We start from the raw sequence: 21,929 nt of genomic DNA, 5'->3' as shown, positions 1-21,929 counted from the left end.
CTCGTATAAGTCTTGACATGAGAAGAACTTTGCAGTTCCTATGTTGTGGCTCCCACGGATTGAGGCCGGCGCATGAGCAAGAATAAGTTTGAACTGCGGGACCGAGTCTGTAGCCAGTGTCGCTGCTTTGTTGACGCGTCGAAATTCAATCAGCGACTGTATGTCAAGTCGGACGAGTGTCAAGTGGATGATTTCAAGAGGGAGTTTATCGAGAGATCCAAGTCCGAAACGTGGGGTGCTAACTTGACACTGATCACCCAAATAACAGAGTTTATCAATATCATCCAGTGTATTATCCTTGATCTCGAGGAACACATATGTCGATTCGCCTGTCTTTCGAACGGTTGCCATTGCACTTGTAGTTGCTGACTTCCGAAATTTCGCGGGACTTTAGGCAAATGAGTCTATAAATATGATAGAGACTCGTTGTCAGTCAGGAGCTTAAGAAGCAAACCCCAAACAAGATATATCAACAACTGCAGCGCGGGACGGAAGGGGTGTCGACAGCGTGTTCAGCTCCATAGCAGGTGTTCCGGTCACGTGACATAGATCATACCCGATTATTGCTTGCCTTAGTGCCTCAGGCCTTCAGGCGTCGGAACAAGTATGTTCCGAAATTAAGCGAACTACCAGCCTAGGTAATTTCGGAACATGCTTGTTCCGAAGCCTGAGGGCCTGAGGCACTGAGGCAAGAATGCGAATTTGGATGTGACTATATAATTGCGATGAGCACGGACCAAAACTGCCAAAAAAGCCACGTGACCCTTGCAGCGACCTAAGTGCCCACTTGCGATCACCTGGTTCCTCTCTATTTTTGAGGATATTAAACTAAGGGCATCAAACTAAGGACAATTTACTTTAATTGCTCTTTAATTTTTCTTTTGCCACTTGGTTTGTCGAATGAAGAGTTCCTGTGCTATATCCGAGCTTTTTGCTTGCTGAGAACAGGGAAGCAGTTGCTGCGGCTGATGCGGAGATGCCGCTGGCCTTGGAGGCCCAGACTCTGTCCAAGACAGGAAAGACTGCATACGTGCATCCTGTTGCTTGCGAATAGACAATGCATCCGCGAGATCCCGGGCTTCAATCTATCCGCTGGGGAACGCCGCTTCTGGCGGATACCTATAGAACGCCGATCTCTGGTTTAAGGCAATTATAGGAAAGTACTTTTTCGAGTAGTTTAAGTCGGCAAACACCACCCCTTTCTTGCACTGCGAAGTTAACTACGCTGGACAACCGCACGAAGCACGCCCTTCCGCACACGTAACTAGTGAAGAAATATAAGTTGTCGCCCGTTCTGAAAGAGCACGACTCTAGCATTTCGCTGGAGAGAGACTTACCTACATCCCTATGCAGTAATTCTAACCATGCACTAGCACATCGCTCTTTATGCAGCACGACATAGTATGCCACTCGGGACCGACACGATTTCCGAAATAACTCTATCTCGTTGTCCTCCTAAGTAACCACCAACCCCTTATTCTGAGGTATTGGTTTCGATATAATGCTATAGGGCATATGCCTCAGACGGTGTCTAATCTGTCGCAAGATTCCATTCTTAGTAGTCCTTGATATAGGAGCAGTCCGGAAGATTATAGGGAGCGCCTTTCGCAAGAGCTCCTCGATGATATGATCGCAGAAGAATAGCGCGTCGGCCCCGGCTATATTACTCGGCAATAGATCCCGATAAGGGTATTTACGGTGTATAGCATCAAAATCCAACCACCTCTAGTGGACCTTGAGTGCTTAATGTTCGAGGTCGAAAAAGGCGTTGATAGTGTTGTCATGAATATAGATAAAGAAAACCTCGATATGCTTCGTGTTATCGGATAGCGCCATATATACTTTTAGGACCCTTTGGACTGTCCTTACGAAAGTGGAATTAGGAGTTGAACACCCCAGGGCATTTTGAAACGTGCTGATCTACTCTTCCTCTGCTGTTCTGATTGCAGAGCTTGGTCGGAGTAAGTCCCATAATGATTTTGGAAGTTTGACGGGCTCCTTTCTCAAGACATAGCGGATTATTTCTATATCCTAGTGATTGTCAATTATTGGAGTCACGGATAGGGCTATTAATACGACTAACCTTGGTATGAGATGCTTCGTTGTAGTAGAACCGCTCTCCATTTGCCTCTTGCAGGAGATATTTCTAGATCAGAGACTTCGTGGGAGCTTCTAGCAGACGTTCGGCTAATGCCACGTCTGGCGCCCGAGGGAAATTTCGAAGCAAATTGATATAGATGGGCAGCATCGACTCTTTGTGCTGATCGATGGCCGTCTCCTATATCCGCCGGACTATATTGGCTTCTTCCTGCTTGTCAACCAATCTCTGCCGGTCGCGATTGACCGTACCGGCTAAGAAATTATATCCAAGCCTAAACGACTCGGTCTCGGAGACCGGCCCTGATAGAAGCATTCCTTTGTAGAACACTTTACCGTGGAAAGATGCGTCGAGAATGATGTCTCCCGCTTTAGTTTCAATGATGTGTGAAGGGTAAGAGAACCCGCGAATATCAAGAGTCGCCCCCAGCCACTTCTTGAACAGCTCCAAGGAGATTTTGTCCCGCTTCCTGTTGCGTTCTGGACCAATCGTGATCGTGACGTCCCTCTCGATATGCGAGCGTAATTGCGCTATGTCGCTGGTTGGGTCCGTGTGGAGGCTGGAGGTAGCGTTTCTAGATGGGCGAATCACACAGGAAAATTGGGACCGCGAGGGCCCTGGTGCTCGGAAGCTCCAGTCGCAGCCACCGGCAGCTATGTGCACTTTATAGCCGTTCCGAGACATCACCATGGCAGCTAACTTGAGTCCTTCTCCACGGCATCCGGCGAGATAGTGGCTCCCCTCCTTGGATGTTTGTCTAAACTGAAGGTCGTCAGGCCGAAGCGAAGCGCAGGAATTTGCCAGAATCACACGTTCTGCTTTCTTCTCATACTTAATAAACCCCAAAGCTTGGCCGCGTCCATGCGGTCCGGAAGCGTCCGGTACAATGATGGATATACAGTCGCGTTTGTTTTCGTAACATGGCTGGAAATCCCGACGCTCGACCTGAAACCTTTCCAGGATCGCGTCTTTCCTGTTTTAGGTTAGGCGTTTGCCAGTCTCAATGGAGGGAGCCTACCAGTTCTGATACAGTTCTCGAAATGCGGCAGTGGTGTCCCACTGCTTCACGTAGTTCGGCGAGATACTGAGCGAGACGGTCTGCTGACGGTACAAGCTCTGGTCGTGTTCATTGATTTTGTCTTGGCGCAACTCACGATCCAGCTGGTCGCTCACTTGTCTCTGCACTTCGGCTAAAGGACGCCCGTTTTCCCCGGACAAGGGCTCACTGACAGGCTGCTCCATCGTGGTGAACCTCAAAATTTCAAACACCCTTTTAACGGACCGCGCGCCTTGCCATTCGCTTCCGGCTGTGATCAAGTATTTATAGATGTGTCTAAATGACATAGCCCTCTTGGGGGCGCTGTTTTACTTGAGAATTAAGAGACCTAAGAGACCGTCAGAGACTCTGCCCATTGTTTGCCGGAACAGGTCCATGAATGGACCCACGCATGGGAAGTAATGGACCGTTGAGTCAACGCTGACTCGGCTGCTCCTGATCGGGACGTTTAACATTCGTCCTCGCGGAGCAAAGATGCAAGGCAGACAAAACATTATATGCAACAAATGTGAGGTAACAACGGAAGCCCAGAATGTAATTTTCACTTCATACAAACGTTTGAAGCCACAAACCGCTAAGAATGCCTCCTGCAAACCTTCGGCGGTGTTGAGTTAGCTTGAAGGCGGCATCTTAGAGGGACCCACGAGGATTCTCCACGCTAATTGAATCAGTCTCTCTAACCTCGCAGGGAAAATTGGCGCTTAGAAAAAGGATCAATGATACTATACATTGGCAGAAGTGAGTGTAGGTTCACTGATTGTATACATCCTCCCGCTAACCGTCCCCACCGCAAAACCTGGAAGATATATAGATTGATAATTCTCGAACAATCTGGGGTAATTACCTTCTCGATCATTCCGGTTATTCATGGCTCGTGTTTCTCGTTCATCTGCACACAAGGGTGCCGATACCCTTTATCTACTCGACCTTACACCAACCAAGCGACCGCCGCAGAAGCACAGGGCGGAATACCCTACACCATGCCTGGAAAGAGTAACTGAGCTTCAAAAGCTTCCGCAGAAATCCCCACGTGGGCAACCGCAGACTGCGCTTCGAGTTCAACGCGCATATGTTGGCCCGGAAACTCGCTATAAAACCGCCGAGAAGCAGAGGCACCACAGATCTCCAGGTGACGTTATGGGGATCCAACCCGTCGATAGATGGTCTAATCGACAAGATTGGATACGTCGACTACGACCCAAGCCTCACCGCCGATGAATTTCAGGTTATTGCCACTGGGCCTCTGTGAGGGCTAAACACTTACGAACGGCAGCAGCGGCATTGAGTAAACCATTTTGAGGTGTCAGAGGGGATTGTCACGGCTGGTTGATCATGGATGTCCTCCCTGGTTGGTTTGACGGAGACTGTGCTGGAGATTGTCTTCTTGGAAGAATTTACAGTAACGGGCTCGATTACTCGCTCCACAAAGTATGGTGTGATCCGACCATCACCAAACTAATCGTAAGCATCTACGATATCGGACTAATGTAAAAACTCGCTTTTTAATCCGGTATATGCAATCAAGCCATAGTTTGGCACGTCTTGTCCATCGTAGCTATATAAGACCATAGACACTAAATATCTGACAGCAAGCAGAAAATGGATAGTTCCAGTTGTTCGCAATTTGAAGAGCTCTCTCAGGACATAAGCCTCTCTCGGAGTCCTTATCTTCAGCCATCAAATTTATCATAGCCGGAAGCCTAGAGTCAGAACAAGCTGAACGAGGTCACGAAACAGCAAGTGAGAGCGTTCTAGAGCCCTGACGCATGGGAGGATGCTATTGCCGCATTGGTTTGGTCAACAGGCTGCTTCTACGGGCTGCTTCAACGGGTTGTTTCAACGAAGACTAACCTGTTGATGATCCGAGCGTCTAGCAAGTCTGCGGTACTCCAACCACTTTTGCTACAGACGCGGTTGTTCAACGGGCAAGATTCGTAACGGGTAAACTGCGCTTTCGCGAGAATGTAGCTTGGCGCGCGCGAAATTTAGTGTAAGGCGAAAGATCCAGCAACATCAGCCCGAGTCATCAGAAACAGGTCAGAAGAATATCCATCCGTACCACATATCTTCCTTTTCAAAAGACGGCGCTCCACAAGCGGTCAACTTGCTGAAACATTTACACCATCAATGTGCATTTTGTTTCGTAAAGCTGCAGGCAGTTGTATTGATGCGGTGCGTGACACTGTTGAGATTCGCGAATAAGCTCAATCCTGAGGCTTAGGTAAACGCATATTCAACACGTTCAACGTTGAATTGGAAAAGCGGCCTTCGTTTCATGAAAGATGCGATGAATCCCTTGAAAGAAACCGAGACATGACCACTGGGCGCCTACAGGTATAAATTGAAGCTTAACGCTCGGTCTTTTGGTGCCGTACTGTCTATCGTCAAAGTGCATCAAAGTCTTTGTGCATCATGGCCGGACAAGGAACCACTTCTAAAAGCAATGGGAATCCTCCCAGGGCCCACGACACCAGGTCGAAGAAGCCCCAGCTTGCGGACAAGCTACAAAAAATCGACCAAGACGCTGAAAGCGGGAAGCTATCTAGTGCAAAAGTTAAGAGTGCGCAAGCACAAATCAATCACTCGGGAGCTACCAATGGTGAACAAACGGTAGATCCACATTCGAAACCCCTCTTCGATTCACAGGAAGACCAGCGCGTACCCAACCAGCCCATTGAGAATGATGCTGTCGAGCCTAATGACACGCCTATGGCAGAGGCTACCGATGAGTTTGGATCGGAGCCATCCGCGAACAGCGCGGGGCCGAGAGCGGTAGATGAAACTGCGAGAGAAGACGACGGCATGCTCGTCAGCTTTCGGAAAATGTCCCTGGGAAACAGCCTCTACGGCGGTGTACCAGAAGCCTGGTGCTCCTCTGGCTTCTCAAGAAAAGCGATCGTCCGACACGGTCCTCTGAAAGCGGCCAAGTACATGCTCCAATCCGCAAAGGGGTACAACCTGAAAAAGCTCCGCGAGGTCTCGGACAGAAATTCTCGCATCACGCAGATCTGGGATAGAGACGAAAATGGAAAAAGGCATCGTCGCTATACAGTAGAAAATATCGAGGGTATTGTGGGCGTTGTGGTCCAGGAGGGGCGGGATTCAGATCACGTGTACAAAACAGCACCTCGGACATACCTCAAAGTCAAGTTTATTGATATCGCCAAAGACGATGAAAAGAATTATCTCTCAGACGGCTACGCCTGGGTTCCCAAATCCGACCTTGACGGCTTATTTGAGGCCGAGATGATCTTGGACGCGATTAGCGAAGCTTGGGATAAACAAGAAGAGCGGTATCACTCGTACGAAAACGGTGCTGGACGCGGCAGTCCCGATCGCCTCCCTTCTGTTTGTCCGCTGAACGTTTTTGTTCGCGAGAAAAGATCTCGTACACGCTCGACCACTCCCAAGTCATCCATCGAAGCCGTGCTCCCCCAATCGAAGCTTAAAAAGAGTCCAGGAGCCTCTACGATCATCGACTTCTCAGAACCAGCCGCCCAGGCACACCCTCCATACGATGGTGCGGCAGAAGTCAAGGAAGAGGATGATGACTACCCGAGTCTCTCCGTCGTGCCTGAGCAACGTCCAAAAGTCCTTTCAAATCCGCCTGCCGAGAAACCGGTGAGTGCAGAGACCCCGCAAGTGGGCAGTGATCCCATCACATTCAGCAAAACAGAATTTTTCTCTCGAAAGGCCGAAGAAGAGAACTGGGATAATTTGAGTAGGGACCAATTGGCCGTCCAAAAGACTATCGCTGACGCCCTCTGGTTGGTCCACCGGAAGGTAATGCTTGCGAACAACGCAGTAGAGGTTAGAAACAGCCATGGGATCCCTGTCTTTTAAGAGACTCCAAGCCTTATATGCTACCGCCAAACCATGGAAGCTCTTCACTGCAGATTGACCCAATGCCTTTGGAGCTCTCATCACCATGGTCTTCCCAATAGGTCAAAAATGGATAGAGATGAAAGGGGTGGGACAGTCAGCCTGACGGATGCCATTAATGAATATATTTGCGCTGCAGACTATTCGTGAAGAGAAGGGCCTAAGTTGGACAGTCGGCGCTTGCCATCTACAAAGGCTTTTAACATTAGCTTCAGTGATGTATATGGATGTCACAGGTCCATATTGCTGGCGACATCGGCTATATAGAAGCTATTTTATATTGACTTGCTTGATTTCTGTTTTTAGTTTAAATTCAATTGTGCCAGAGTTCAATTGTGAGAAAGACAAACTTAGCAATAGTCTCATCCCTTGGGCCAGAGGAGCGATCAATACACGAAGATAGAATTTCAACTGGTATGGCGTCAATATAGAGAAAGCTGTTTCAGAGGTTGTGACAAAGGAAACCATGATGAAAAAAATTACATTTCGTTTATGTTTTGCTTGAGATATACAAGGTGAAAGGAAGCTGCCGACTGAAATTCAACCTACTGTCTCAGCTATCACCCCGTCATAAGGATGAGGAAACTTGAACCCGGCCACGAAATTGAGAAATTGCAGGGCATCAGTCTGGGACTCCTTCAAGCCATCAAACCTTCCCCTGACCCCTCCTTTACTATCCCAGAGTCTGAGGGTGCTAACGCCATCCACATGCCAGAGTCTTATATCCAAAGAAGACTTGTAATTATCGGTCGGAGAATTCTCAATTTCTCCCATGAAAATGGCGAAGCGATACCACAGGAGTGAGGAAGATATGTGATAGAGGAAGCCATATTCGCGTGATAGATTCTCGGTAGCATCTGGTTTATATTGAAGTCGTCGTTCGCGGTCTTGAGCATATTCGAGCTCAAATTCCGACTTATCTGAGCTCCAGTGAAGATTGTTGTCGTACCAGTAAGTGTGCTCGCTCATCCTTGGACGTGCATATCTTGGGTTTGGAATCACTACAGGTGGCTTGGACAATCTCCATTTTTCTTTTAAGTCCTCTTGTAGGGCATAGGCTTCTTCCACCTCCTCCTTGCTCAATCGATTATCTTTATCGTAATGCTGAAGAATCATCATATCAATGCGAGGACACCATTTGCTGAAATATTTTTGGTCGTGTAAAGCTTTGCATATACCATCGAAGTATTGTTTCTGAGTATAAAGTTCGAGGTGTTGGAACTCTTCATACAAGAGGACTTGTGAGATGTCGTCTTCAGGAATTCCTCCGATCGAGCTCTCCGGAGATGCACGATCACAGAAACACTTTGCTATGGTCTCGGTGGACACTTTGGGTGACCTCTTACGTTTGTAAGGCCTCGAAGAGGTCATCATGTTTCAGTAAATTTCCGGGTACAAAAGAGATGAAGAATCGTGTGACTTTTTAGGCAGAGTGAGAGCCTGTAGTGTAGGGTCTGGAATGAAGCAGAAAAAAGATGAATCATGGTACTCCGTTGGGCATAAGTCATTTTATATTGCATTTTTACCATGGAAAGATTTGCCCTGGCACCCACATGCTGGTTCCTGGGTGCTGGTTCCAGGACTGTAGGGCTCGGAGATCTTCAACGATTTTTTCGGAAAGACTATAGCTTTAATGCCTCTGTCCTTAAGCCTTTCTACCTTCGCGTTACCTCCCCGCTCCTTTCGGTGATACGACCACGCAGGTCTGTGCCGACCGGGCGAGGTGGTCGAGCGGCAGAGTAAAAGTCAAGTGGAAATAAGGGTTCAATTTAGTTTGTAATTTTCTGATTGTCATCTTCTCTTTCGCCGGCGGCAGCTTTGGTCAGTGATACAGAATCATGGGGTTGTATAGAACGACGGATGCGCCTGTTTGCCACACTTGGTAGGAGTATCAATATGATTCCGACCCTGAGAACGATGCACGTGGGTTACTACCTAGGTGGGTAGATAGGATGTAGTTGGTTTCCCTTCGACTCTCTCTACCTAGGTAGATAGCTGCAGGTCGTTATTCTCCACCAACTTCCATCGGAATCAATCAATCTGGGCCTTACCAACTCCCTATCATTATTTCATATGACCCCCTCCCACCGTGTTTTTCGTTCCTCCAACGGAACGAAAAACATCATGACGCCAGTTGGCCACTGAACGAACAAAAAGGCGACTTCCCTTACAAGTAAGCAATCACCAAACAAGTATTAAAAATCAAAAGCTACCGCCCGCAATATGCCACCCGGGCCAGACCTACGAAGTACGGAAGGAAATAAAGGAACACAGTCATCCCCAAGCGCCTGCTCCATCTCCCATCTGGGCATGCCACATATTGATCAGCTTTCCTCAGCGGCCTGTCCTGCTTCAATTGGCGTTGTTCAACATGCTTGTGATGTCGTTGGCTTTGCTCTTCGGCACCAAGACCTTCTTCTAAGTTGTAGTACGTGTTGTATTTGAGAGGTATGAATTGATTGTTATTTATTCAAAAGGAAACATGAGGCTGTATATATACAGCGAGAAGGTCAAGTTGATTTCCAATGAAGTTGGTTCTTCGTATACATACTTCGGGATTAATTCCGATGGTTCCGCTTGGTTCCTGATCTGCACCAGCCTCATATCACAACAGTACCCAGTTCCTTCCCCGGCTTGTCTTTTCCAGAGGTTCTGGATGGGGTTGCTTGATATATTGGATCATTCCCGGACTCGCGTGCTGGCTCGCTGTGCCTTGTGGCTCATTTACTTCGCTATGTATGGGTACTGATTGCGCCATGGTCTCAGACTGGAGTGTGCCGTTTGGACGGATGAAGCGTGGACGGAAGGATGGGGTAAATTGAACAAATCACGTGTCTTATTGATAAGAACTAGGAATAGATCCTGATAGGTTGAAGGTGTATGTGCAAATTCGCCACCGATTGATTGGTGAATTCGGCCGGTTCTAATTTAAAAGAAAATGTCTTGTAGCATGTGTATATTGGTTGTATTGTTATGGAGTTGTGTGGGTCACGACCCAGTGTTATAGATACAAGTCTAACCATAATGCATGAGTAGTGCGTATCAGGGTGACAGGACAATACCATCAGTGCAGGGGATCCAACAAAATGTATCCTAATATTATGTAAAAGTTCAGGGGACTACCTGCCCAACCTTTCTCAACGTACCTACGCCTCTTTCCGGATACGGATTGCGCGTTAGACTATTCACGTGATGAACCATGTCGGCCCTTAAACTGTCACTTTGTTTCGCATTTTCCCCTTCCTGCCTGCTCTCTCAGCAGTTGAATAGACACTGTTGGCGTATGTCACCCGCTTGACACTGATGTCTTTCATCGACGAGGCTGTCACCCACCCAGTCCCCATTTTATCTTCACTTGAGCTGCAGAAAGTGCCAGTCAAAGAGCCCGTGGCTGCGGCGGGAAGCGAGAATGAAAGGACCGCCGAACAGCCATTGGAAAATGCCATCGGAGACGGCGATCCAGATGTCGTCCTCGTGGACTTCGAGGAGAACGACCCGGAAAACCCTTTGAATTGGTCGTCAATGCATAAATGGATGATTGTGTTCGTTGTCTCGTGGATGGGTTTCGTCAGGTGGGCGTCTTTTCTTGTCTCGCCAGTCTCTGTATATCTGCCGTCGTCGACTAACCGAATTAGTGTCTTTTCGACAATGACGATCGTGCCCACGACGCCGCAGATCTTGCAAGAGTTCCATTCGTTCAATAAGCTCGACCAGACCTTGCTCGTCACGATTTGGGAGCTCGGGGAAGGGATTGGCCCGTTTTTCATTGCACCGCTCTCCGAAAGATTCGGCCGGCTTCCCGTCTTCCATATTGGAAATCTCCTCGCTCTCTGTTGCTTGATCGCCAGCGCCCTGAGCGTAAACATTCCCATGCTGATTGCGCTCCGATTCTTAACGGGTTGCTTCCTGTCCATTCTCACCCTTGGGCCCGCCATCGTCGGGGATTTGTTCCAAATGGAACAAACCGGCCGGTCCATGGCAGTAGTCATAGGAACTCAGATGATAGCAGATTTCATCTCACCTATCGCAGGAGCGTATATCGCACAGGGCCTGGGTTGGCGATGGTCGATTTGGCTGGCGGCCATCGTACTCGGATTCTTCAGCTTTCTGTTACTGGCTGTGCTCCGGGAGACATACACAGTCGTCATTCTGAGGCGGAAGGCGGAGCGGTTACAAGATGAGCGTGCGGACGACAAGAAGTATCATTCCAAGCACCAGGCCCGTGTCGATGCATCCACCATGCTCGAAAGCGCCATAAAACCAATGCAGATCCTGGCCCAGTCTCCCATCCTCATTCTGACGACGAGCTACATGGCCATAACATACGCCTTAGTCTCATTGATTCTTGCCACACTCACGGAAAACATAGAGTCGACGTACCCCACCGTCTTTTCTAGCGGCTCCATTGGCTTGACGTTTTTAAGTCTCGCCATCGGCAATACTATCGCTTTGATCTTCTACAGTTTCACTTCCGACCGCTACATGATCCACCAGCGGGAAACGAAGGGCGACGCATTCAAGCCGGAGTCTCGGCTGGTGCATCTGCTTCTTGCCGCTATCGTTCTTCCTGTGGGCTTCCTGATCTACGGATGGACATTAAATTTTCATGTTCAATACATCTTGCCGCTCATCGGAACGTGTGCTGCGGGGTTCAGCATGACGCTTTCCGCCATACCGGCCGAAACTTACGTGGTGGATGTTTACGAGATCCATGGGGCATCTGCTATAGCTGCTGGTGTAATATTCCGAGCGATTGCTGGGGCTTTTCTGCCATTAATTGGCCCTCCTTTATATAAAAGCATTGGACAAGGCTGGGGTAACACTGTTCTAGCCTTGATTGCAGCCGCTTTTATTCCCCCCTTGGGCTTGCTGATGAGATACGGAGACTGGTTTCACAGTAAAGAACGCTTTGGAAAGTCTGGAAGATAAGTTGATTGCCATCCACAGTAAATTTTATTCATTCTACATTACTAGTGTGTGATCAGGATGCTTGAGAGTCGGGACATTCAGTCAAAATAAACAAACACTCTAGCTTCAATACTCTCTCGTAACTGCTTGTTGTCACTATTTCGAGTATCTCGAAAAGCCGTATGAGGAACTCCTGAATTCCAGTGTCAACATTTGAAGAGACAAATCCTCTAGACGATAGGGGTAAAGTCCATCATACCTGCTCGGTTTTCTGCTTGGGAATCTGCCTGTATAAAGGCGATTACCTCGTCGACCTGCAAGCCGTGCCAGTAGTACCATTTGTGCTTCTCGTCAAAGTATATCCGAGTATTTTCGTTAACGTAATCACTAGTAACGATATCCATTGCAGTGGCCTGAGATACGTAGTCTACTGTACGGCGGTCGCAAAGCGTGAGCGGAAAGTCGTATACTGGCCCTCTTATTGGCTTCCAGAGGCTGGTGAAATGAAGGGTAAGTTTATAGATGCAGTTTTTCTGGGAATCGGACAGATATACTTTACAACGACGAATCTTGAATAACTCTTCGGGGGGATGTTGAATTGCTTCATACTGCATTTTGCCGCCGAGGAGGCCGTCATATCTGAAAACAATCAAACCGATCAGTATACAAAGTTCGAAAGGTTATATGCACGATGAAGAGCGCGTACCAATGTGCACATAATCACTCGGTTGGTTTGTCGTAAGCTTGTGTCGCTCTATGCCCTCAGATAGCCAAAGAGGGTGACGTTTGCGAACCTAGTTCCGGTCGATCAGCCTTTTGAAGCCTTCTATCTTTGGGTCTTTAGCTTACTGCGTGCTCTAGGACTTCAACCCGCGCAGCATTTGGGAACAAAAACCGGGCAATCGATTTATATTTAGGGTATAGGACTTCTTCCACTTTCTTGTCATAGCAATACTCCTTAGGTGTCAAAGGACAATCAAGACGCAGCTGAGCAAACCCCCACTCGGAGAACATCTCTCTCGACGGAATGCCCAGATTCCGAGCATTACAGATGTGAACAAACCGATCATCGGGGGATGTGTTTGTTGGAGCAATCTCGGAGTCATACTTGAAATACAAATAATATGGTTTCACCAGCTGGTGCTGGTCGTCTCTGGCAAGATACTGGATCTTCGCTTTGAACAAGTCAGCAGAGTCAACGGGGGCCATTGCTGCTGTATTGGTCCCTCCAGGCTCCGGCATTTTTTCAACGACAACGCTCTTGTTCAGATATTGCCAAGAAAACAAAACGCGATTCCAGCGATAAAAGCGGATCAGATTCTTTATAGTTTGCGGCAAAAGCCGATTACTGCTTTTCGAATCAGAGGCCGGGCTTACAGCCCCGTATTGGAAGTCGAACTGATGGCGGAGAAAAGGCAACGCCGAGCGAAAGAAATCTCAAATTGGCAAAGACGAATGGGCGGGTTGGGTAGATTCCTCAATCCGCTACCCCGCAGTTTCTCGCGGCCGCTTCCCAATCAAGAATCTGATCCATTGGCTATACTCTAGCCACAGCCCCAAATTCTCTCACCCCGCTTTGTTAGACGATCGTCCTACGCCATGCCCAATTAAGCTCTCACTACCCCAAAGGCTATCGTGTGATTGGCTAGGTGCTTATCTCCTCAAGTTCGGGTCTGGGGCCGCGCGAAGCGGGTACGTATGGGAAGATCCACCTCGCTTCCGGACAATCCGCAGCGGCACGAAAGCCTATTTAGGTATGGCCCACGAGGATTGGATGAGGATCGAGACACTTGAGGCCCCGGGAAGGCTTGACTGCAGCTGCGCACTAATGCAGTGTAACCCGAACCTATTGCGCTAGACCGGGACCTCATCCGTCTAATCATTGGGCTTTTCTCCACGGAAATTTGGAAAGTCGGAGAGCCGGGAGGCCTCGGAAATGCTAACGCCGAAGATTGCACATGCATATGTACGCACTATATACTCCTTACAGCGCGTGTGAGCCTTGCTAGACTGGGATTTCATCCTTCGAATTGTTTGACCGGCATGAGTGGGGGCAATGGATTGCGCAATACTTACTAACGAAAATAACATGATAAACAATGCAACTTGGTCCAGGGTTCCGACTACAATGCGGAGGGCATTTCCTCTTGTACGGTTAGGTCCGATATATTTGTACCGTCAGCAAGCACGCTAAATCAAAGCATACGAAGGGGAGCAATCTAATCCTTACAGATGGAGACGTCGACTATATTACTGTATTAGTTTTTAATGATCAAATTTAAGGATTTGATGAGCTTGTGCTAGATCTAAACTTACTATATATTACATAAAGCGAGCGCTTGAACGCCGTAGCTATACTAAGAAAAGAGCGTAGTCAAAGCCACAGCTTAGATGATCAGCCATAAAATCGAGCAAAGCATCTTGAATAGGCTTATGTCTATTTACATTGGACGCTTAAGGACTAGAGAAAGGTCGTTTGGACCGATAGAAGTTAGATATAAGTAGGCTTCTATCGTAGGCCTTTGGTTACACGTAATCGGTTCGAAAAGTATTATCCTACCGCGGTATTGCTTCAGTTAAAGCAACGTAAAGGCTGGATGTTCTGGGCTGCTTTCGTGGGTATACAAAAGCGCCTAGTGTTTTTTGGGAGAAGCATTAAGAGACTATAAATGGTAGTCGATTTGTTCTATATATCGTGCCTACTCGGATAAATTAATAACTTTGGTGTACTTCGTAGCTTGCAACGTATACTGATACAAGACGGTACAGGCTGCCATTAGTATCGTGAGATATGCGGTATGCATAATCAATATAATCTTATATATATGCAATGGCCTCCGTATTTACTTGATCTTAACCCTATTGAGAATGTATCGGCGTGTATAAAGCAATGGATATCGAAACACTATAGCCCTAAGCATATAAAGACAGAAAAGCAACGTATTGTCATTTAAGAAGCATAGGACACAGTACACAGTGCCCGAAAGCTTTCTAAAAAGCCTAGCTGAATCAATGAATCGCCGGTGTGTTAAGATGATAGAGAGGCAAGAATATGCAACGGACTATTAATGGGTGCTAATGTGATATAGACGGCAGAAAATGAAGTGGATAATCAAGTGGGCACGGGAAACATGCGGTAGAGATCTGTAATCTTAGCCAGCGCATCATTGCGTCGTAGACCTCGGGATTACACCATTGTCTTCGTTTCTGGAACTGGTTAGCGACACGGTCCCCTTGGGGGCAGAACGCAGCTCACCCACCTGATGGTACCTTCCGTACGGGAGCACTGCCAACCGAGAATACTACGCTTATGCGGGCCAATTCCCACCTATACAAGTGCAACAATAACATCTCCCTCCATAACTACTAAGTAACAGACAGTAGGCAGGGTCAATTTTGACTAGTGACAGGTTACCAATGCGCCCAAACGATGGCGCGCGAGTAGCTGTTACAACCCAGGATGCTTGGCATATAGTCGGTACATACGTGTTTTGTTCCCCCTCACATCTGAATCTCTACCTAAATTCTGCCGTTTATACCATATGATCACCCCCTTCATTCAATAAGATTGAGAAGTGGTAGATATTGTGGCCATGAAAGGAAAGCGGTGGTCTAGACGATCACATTGTGGCAAAGTGGGGGGGACAAAACATGTGCTGGGAAACTGTATGTCTTAAGGTGCTTATTTGCGGATAACTGAGTGCTCGGTTGCCATCAACCATCAAGATCCCTGGTGATCCAAGTCAATACGAATAGCACTAACGTGCCTTGGTATGAATGTGCGGGCTTATTGATGCCCCTCATCTCAATTGTCACCTCACGCTGCTACCTCATATGTGCATGATATCAAGAAGCGTGTGCACATCTTGCCAGGGGTCTGAATGGTTCGCTCCTTCCGAATATCCGGGCATAAAGTCCGCAATGTGATGAGGCGTTTATGCAATGTCCACTATGTGGGGAAGCGAAATGGGCCCACGGACACGGTTGAAAATGCGAGTAAATGCAAAACATCCGAAAAGTTACAAAGAAGCGAACGAATCACTTCGAGGGACGAATATCGGGGGCCAAGCGCTCGGACGGAGTGAAACACGAGAGGGGACATCTAGATTTACCGCACATAAGCCACACCTCGGCAGGTTGCTAGTTGGATGGATGACCACCAGGGAATTCCTGCTGTTGTTTGTTTTCGTTTGTACTTTATCTCTTACTCCCCTTCCCCTGAAACTCGCGACTGCTCCACCCTTCCGTTTTCACAGAGCCCACTATTTGCAGACTAGACCGGCATTTTGGAGTGCGTAGAGTGAAGCCGCACGCAGACTTGAACCCAACATGGATACTCAGTGTGACTGATAGTTAAATCCAGAACTCTATTTGAAATAGAAATGCTTATGGTCTTGGTAGTTTAAATGTGCACGGTCGATTAAGGTAGTACAAGAGTGTAGTTAAAAATGGTGGTGAAAGGTGAAGGTGTTTAACGGAAACGCCTGTTAACAGTAGAAAGCGGTCAGCAAGAGACCTAGCCAACAAAGACACGGTTAACAACAAACGGTTAACAACAAACGGATAATAACAAACGGGTTAAAAATAATGGTCAACAACAAACGGTTAACAACAAACGGGTTAAAAATAATGGTCAACAATAACAGACGTGATTAAGGAGTGATGAGTGGCAGATGCCGCAATTAGAGCGAAAAATTCTCATTGAGGCTGATTTTAGTCTTGGCGCGCGACGCTTTGCCTCATTCGAAGCATATTATGCGTTTATCTGGCACGTATCTATCAAACAACAGTGCGAGCCACCCCTCCCTTTGCAAAGACAGCACGCTGAGTATGCCTTATTATTTCAGTGCTTTCCCGAAGAGCCGCCCAATAAATATAAACAACACGATTTGATGAATTACGGAGTGTTTGAAAAGTAACGTTCGGGCAGATCGCCGTTCGCTCTACGGCAGGGCCCCTCATTTGAGTAAAGAGAACGCTCGAGAATTATGGAATTAGAAAGGTCTGAAAGATAACGGTGAATCTCTTGAACGTTATTTTGGACGTTTACTATCATCGCTTGTGGCTTTATGCTCCACATACGTGTTTGTTTTCAACGTTTTTAAAATATGCAGGTTTGGACCAGGAGAAAGCCTTCCGCTTGATCCGAGGTTTGAACCAACCGGGCGTTACGATACATGACAATTCCCAGACATTTTATTACTTACACAGTATATAGCTTCACAAGCAGACTGTGGCGGTGCAAAGTGTATTGTATTGTAAGGCTCGTGTAAGTGTAAGTATCAAGTCAAACAACCTCTACCCTACAGGCTAGGCGTGGTTCTCCAGGACGCCCCAAATCAATGTTTATTAAATCTTGAGCTTGTGTCGGACTCTATAGTGATAACCCCGACTGTTTAATTATAAGCCAACCTCAAGTAGTCGAACTTGGGGACAATAAGTGTAACGCTGTATACTTTCAAGCTATCCGTTATAGTGCCGACTGAGGATAGTAACATCAGGGTGCAAATTAGCACCAAACGGATAGATGGGTAGCTCTTCTCCACACAAAAGTCTTTATACGCATCTATGATGTGAATCGCTTTCTTTATACACTCGACAAAAGAGCCTGTGTAATCGCTGACGAACCAGCCATCCTTAATATTCCTTGATACGGTTTCCTAAGAGCCTCATCGGTAACAAATATCGCCAAATCTAATATGTAGCTCTATTCTATCTATAATGAAACTGGCACTGGCTTTGATTTTGCTCAAAGAATATAGGAGTGCTCTACACAACTAATTTAGCGTATGACCAGCTTCTATAGTCTACGACCAATGGAAATTATAAGCCAGCCTTGATACATTACGCATCGGTGAAGTAACGTATTAAATAAACTTTCTCTACATAGTTTTTGAATGCTCGATGTCCACGAAAAGCAAGTCCGCAAAATTTATCGGGGCATAAGATAAACTCGTCTCTCTTGAAGTGACGGAGATACTTCTCGAAGTGCTCTCTAGCTTTCCGTGTTATTGCGAAATAATATTAGTAGTTCGGCTCAAAGACACAGAAGAGATAGTGCCGATTTATAAGAGAAATTGGTCGGTCTTGTGGCTCTGGGGAGGGAGAAAGACCTTGTTCTGATCGAGGGGGGTCATCTAGTGAGGACTTCTGGCTTTCGCTGGTGATTGTAACCTGTGCCGATTCTTTTAGAACCAGGTTTTCGGATGGTACTCTTTCGACACAACCAAGATCAATAAGGGCATTGATTAAAACAACTCGTTGTAGGATGTCATCTTCTTGCGGAAGCTCCTAGCATAGGGCTTGTATTAATTCTGCCACTCGGCGACGCTCTTTAAGGCAGTGGAAAACTTTTTCCGGCTCGTAAGTATCCTACTTCATATCCAATAGTGATGGATCAAGTTGCTTATTAATTTCTATAGTATCGATAGTGGCAAAAAACTCATTGCGAGCACTAGTGAACGTTGATTCTTTCAACTTCTTTTTGGCTACTCTCAAAGCAGTATCTACTTTTGCTTTGAGCTCTCTAATCTTTGTGTCTGTTACATTCTTCATAGACCCATATAGCTCCCTAGCTTCCACTGCGAGGGTATCACGCATTTGCTGCAGGCGTATTATCTCAGGGTGGTTTGTTAGGGAAGCCCTATTTTTCTTAGGCAAATCGTCGTATTTAGACGGGGCTCGAGGATCAATGAAGCGACTTTGGTGGCTAAGGATGTTCATTAATGCATCTTCCGAAGGTAACCCAAGAAATGCGGCTTGAATATAGGTCTAAACTCGCTAGTTTATATATTTCTGAAATATGCTAGCATAGACGTGACCCATCACCTGCTAGAGCAATGGAAGTGATGCAGTCTCTAAACAAATTTCCTAAGTTAGCTCTAAGTAATCACTAGATTTAAGGACAGTAACTTACTGTCGACCGCCTCACCAATACCGCGCCGGAGATCGTAAGGTTTTATAGCCCGAATCATCCCCACAGCTAAGCTTAATCGCTGGAGAAAATATAAATAGGTGTGGTACTTCAGAGGTTTGATGTGGTTAGTAGTCATTCCAGAAGAGGTGGAAACTGGCTGGCGACAGATAGGCACGTTAAGTTTGTCTTTTTTGAAATCCAACCTCAAGGATCTAGACCTCGGCAAGGACCGCAAGGGACCGGACCAGACCGCGGACCGGACCGCACTATGCAGGGCCCGGTCCTAACTTTTCAAGGACCGGCACGGTCCCAACTTTTTAAGGACCGCACCAATGCGGTCCGGTGCGGTCCTGCGGTCCTGTAAACAGGACAAACATAGAAAACCCCGTGATATGCATATTTTATGTAGAATCTGTAGGTATTTTTCAGTATTTTACTTTCATTCTTTATAAGGAATAGTCATAGCTGATGCCTACTGAAAAAATTGAAGAGGATTTTTGCAGAAATCACTTGTGTAGATGATTTATGATTTATGTAATAAACAAGATTTTAACCTCTAATGACCCTTTGTCTCTACTAATTATATACAAAATCCTCATCATATCTCAATCTCTTTGGAATCCGCCCTGATGAACGCCTCTGGATATCAAAATCAGGTAAAGGGATCTCATCATCATCTGGCTCAGTAAGCTGATCATCAACAGCCCTTCTTTTCCCTAGCGCGCGTAAACTAGGTCGCTCAATAGATACTTCAACGGAAGCGTCTATTATAGGATCTTCCTCATCATCGCTGATAGGATCATACTCCTTAGTCTCTTGCTCAGCATCATCCTGCTCCTTCTTTGTATGCCTCTCTTGGGTGGAGAGAAACTCATCCACTAGCGTAAGCTGCTCCGACTGGATATCAAATCTTGTTGTACACATAAATATCATTAGATCTTGAATAGTCTGTGGTCTTAACGATCCCCGGCGATAGTGGCATATATCGCGAGCAGAGTTGAAAAGCCTCTCTACCCCAGAGCCACTAGCTGGAGTTGTAAGGATATCTCGGGCAAGGCTTGCGAGGATAGGATACTCTGCCTCATGAGCCTTCTAGAATACTAGTGGTGTTGATTGGACAGTACCTAGAAAAGTATTAGATTAATAAAAGTAATCATATAGGAGGGAGAGATATTAAACTTACTACTTCCAAGATACCTTGTGAGTTCATCTGAAGTGGTCGGTCTTGACTGGAGAGATGTAGTAGGTCTCAGAAGGATATCAATGTCAGAAATATCGTTGCTCATTGACTGGATAGTTGATATTGACTATGCCTCTATATGACGCTGCTGGTAAGGCTGGACATAAGTCTCAAGGGACTGCTTATACCGCGGTGCCCAGTGTGTCTCCCATTCTAGTGTTAAGAAGAATTCAAGCTTATTGCGGGGACCTAAGATAGTTCCAATTGTATAGAGATCATTTGGAATATCATCAGTCCTGCCGTAATATTCCGTAAGCTTATCGCGCCCATGCTCTAGCGCCAGCTTCATTACCTTCTTCCACCCGACTTTCTTTCGTGCTAGCTGCGCCTTTGCCTTGTCAACGTGGGTAAATAAGGCATTATAGATCCCAAACACATTATGGATAGTCACATCAGTTATAGCTGATAAAGATAAAGTGAATTTAAAGAAGGGATAGGTAATTGACAGTAGATAGTCAACCTATCGCCATTCATCTTTATCCATCTTCATATCCGTCAGATTGAACTGTGCACAAAATCCATCAAATGTAGTCTGTAGCCGACGTGCGCGCCGAAGCATAAGAAATGTGGAATTCCAGCGTGTTCGGACATCTTGGATTGGTATAAGTTTCGGTTCTTTTGTCTGCAGTCCGATAAAGCTCTCGCGGCGCTGGGGGCTTTTATTAATATAGACTGCAATCTTCCGAACCTAGAGGAGAATGAATAGTTAGTATTAGATAGAAAGATAATAGTGGAAAGAGGGAGGTAATATACTTTATTCAGGGTTTGCACAATCTGTCTGTTCTCTTACCGGGCGCTATATCTCTGATTGGCCCATTCCATCTCTTCCCTATCATTCAATGGGTTCGCATCCATCTGACCAAGGAGCTCCTTGAGACTGAGCTATATAACATATGCAATACATGGTATACGAATAATCGGTATATAACTAGGCAGCTCAAGAGACGAAACTGCCTCTTCGAGAGTAGTCAGTAATGTATCGTTATTCGATGCATTATCAGTAGTGATCGTAAGCACGCGGTTGGTAATTTGGTGCTTCTCAAGTAACTCAAGTAGTACACTACTTAGATAAGCGCCTGTATAGGAGCCACGTAGAGGTTCAAAGCCGAGTAAGATCTCACGGTAGTTCCACTCAAGGTCAATAAAGTAGCCTGTGACTGCCATAAAAGCCTAGCGAAAAGGGGAGGTCCAGCAATCTAATGCTATAGAAAGCTTAGCGCCCTCTAGGAATGTTTGCAGTAGAGAATCCTGACGTTCCCTGACTATCTCCTAAAGATGCCGACGGATAGTCCTAGCACCAGGAATTTCAGGGATAGTTGGGGCAGACGAAGCTATTTCGATAAGGGCGCGAAATTCAGGGTGCTCAACGAGCTGAAATGGTAGGCGTAAAGCAACAATAAAGGTAGTTAACCTATCCATCCAAGCTCCTAGTGAAAAGACCTTTTTGCGAGACGGAAGGTTTGCCTAGAAATAATCATCTTAGTTAGTATAAAATGAGCTATATAGATAATATTCATACCCCATTCGAGATCATCTTTCTGATATCATATATTTTAGTCTTTCGCTTTTGACAGGTAGCGGCCTGTAAGAAATGCCTATTCATAGTAGACGTTCCCCGGTGCCGGTCGGCAGGATAAGCAAGGATATGATCACACTGCTTATATATCACCTTAGGGGATCCATCAGAGATCGTAGCAACCTAGTGGAAGTGCTCCCAAGAGCCTACCTGTCGTTTACCCTCAAAGATATTTCGTTTTGTTACACTTCCGTACTCAGTTTTTAACCACCAGGCGACAAAATCTTCGTTAAACATCTCTATCCAAAGGAT

At 46.5% G+C, this 21,929-nt stretch overlaps 5 protein-coding genes across 5 annotated transcripts; 2 read left to right on the top strand and 3 right to left on the bottom strand.

The window, feature by feature from the left end:
- Positions 1-2,278: 2,278 nt before the first annotated feature.
- On the bottom strand, positions 2,279-3,340 carry N7498_001174 (uncharacterized protein; the record flags this gene model as incomplete). The annotated part of the gene is made up of 2 exons (XM_058448237.1): positions 2,279-3,071; positions 3,117-3,340. 2 exons carry the CDS (start codon positions 3,338-3,340, stop codon positions 2,279-2,281), a joined length of 1,017 nt encoding a protein of 338 aa, XP_058313648.1.
- A 2,227-nt stretch (positions 3,341-5,567) lies between these two features.
- Positions 5,568-6,998, top strand: N7498_001173 (uncharacterized protein; the record flags this gene model as incomplete). The annotated part of the gene is made up of 1 exon (XM_058448236.1): positions 5,568-6,998. One exon carries the CDS (start codon positions 5,568-5,570, stop codon positions 6,996-6,998), a length of 1,431 nt encoding a protein of 476 aa, XP_058313647.1.
- Positions 6,999-7,577: 579 nt separating this feature from the next.
- N7498_001172 (uncharacterized protein) lies at positions 7,578-8,411 on the bottom strand (the record flags this gene model as incomplete). The annotated part of the gene is made up of 1 exon (XM_058448235.1): positions 7,578-8,411. The coding sequence occupies one exon, from the start codon at positions 8,409-8,411 to the stop codon at positions 7,578-7,580; it is 834 nt and encodes a 277-aa protein (XP_058313646.1).
- Positions 8,412-10,340: 1,929 nt separating this feature from the next.
- Positions 10,341-11,966, top strand: N7498_001171 (uncharacterized protein; the record flags this gene model as incomplete). The annotated part of the gene is made up of 2 exons (XM_058448234.1): positions 10,341-10,609; positions 10,673-11,966. The coding sequence occupies 2 exons, from the start codon at positions 10,341-10,343 to the stop codon at positions 11,964-11,966; spliced, it is 1,563 nt and encodes a 520-aa protein (XP_058313645.1).
- Positions 11,967-12,175: 209 nt separating this feature from the next.
- N7498_001170 (uncharacterized protein) lies at positions 12,176-13,154 on the bottom strand (the record flags this gene model as incomplete). The annotated part of the gene is made up of 3 exons (XM_058448233.1): positions 12,176-12,375; positions 12,652-12,739; positions 12,795-13,154. The coding sequence occupies 3 exons, from the start codon at positions 13,152-13,154 to the stop codon at positions 12,176-12,178; spliced, it is 648 nt and encodes a 215-aa protein (XP_058313644.1).
- Positions 13,155-21,929: the final 8,775 nt, after the last annotated feature.

This window comes from Penicillium cinerascens (genome assembly GCF_028974065.1).
Source record: "Penicillium cinerascens strain IBT 15544 chromosome Unknown contig_16_segment0_segment0, whole genome shotgun sequence".
Classification (NCBI taxonomy): Eukaryota; Fungi; Ascomycota; class Eurotiomycetes; order Eurotiales; family Aspergillaceae; genus Penicillium; species Penicillium cinerascens.
Note: the sequence above shows the minus strand (reverse complement) of the source record. Positions and strands in the feature narration are given on the sequence as shown.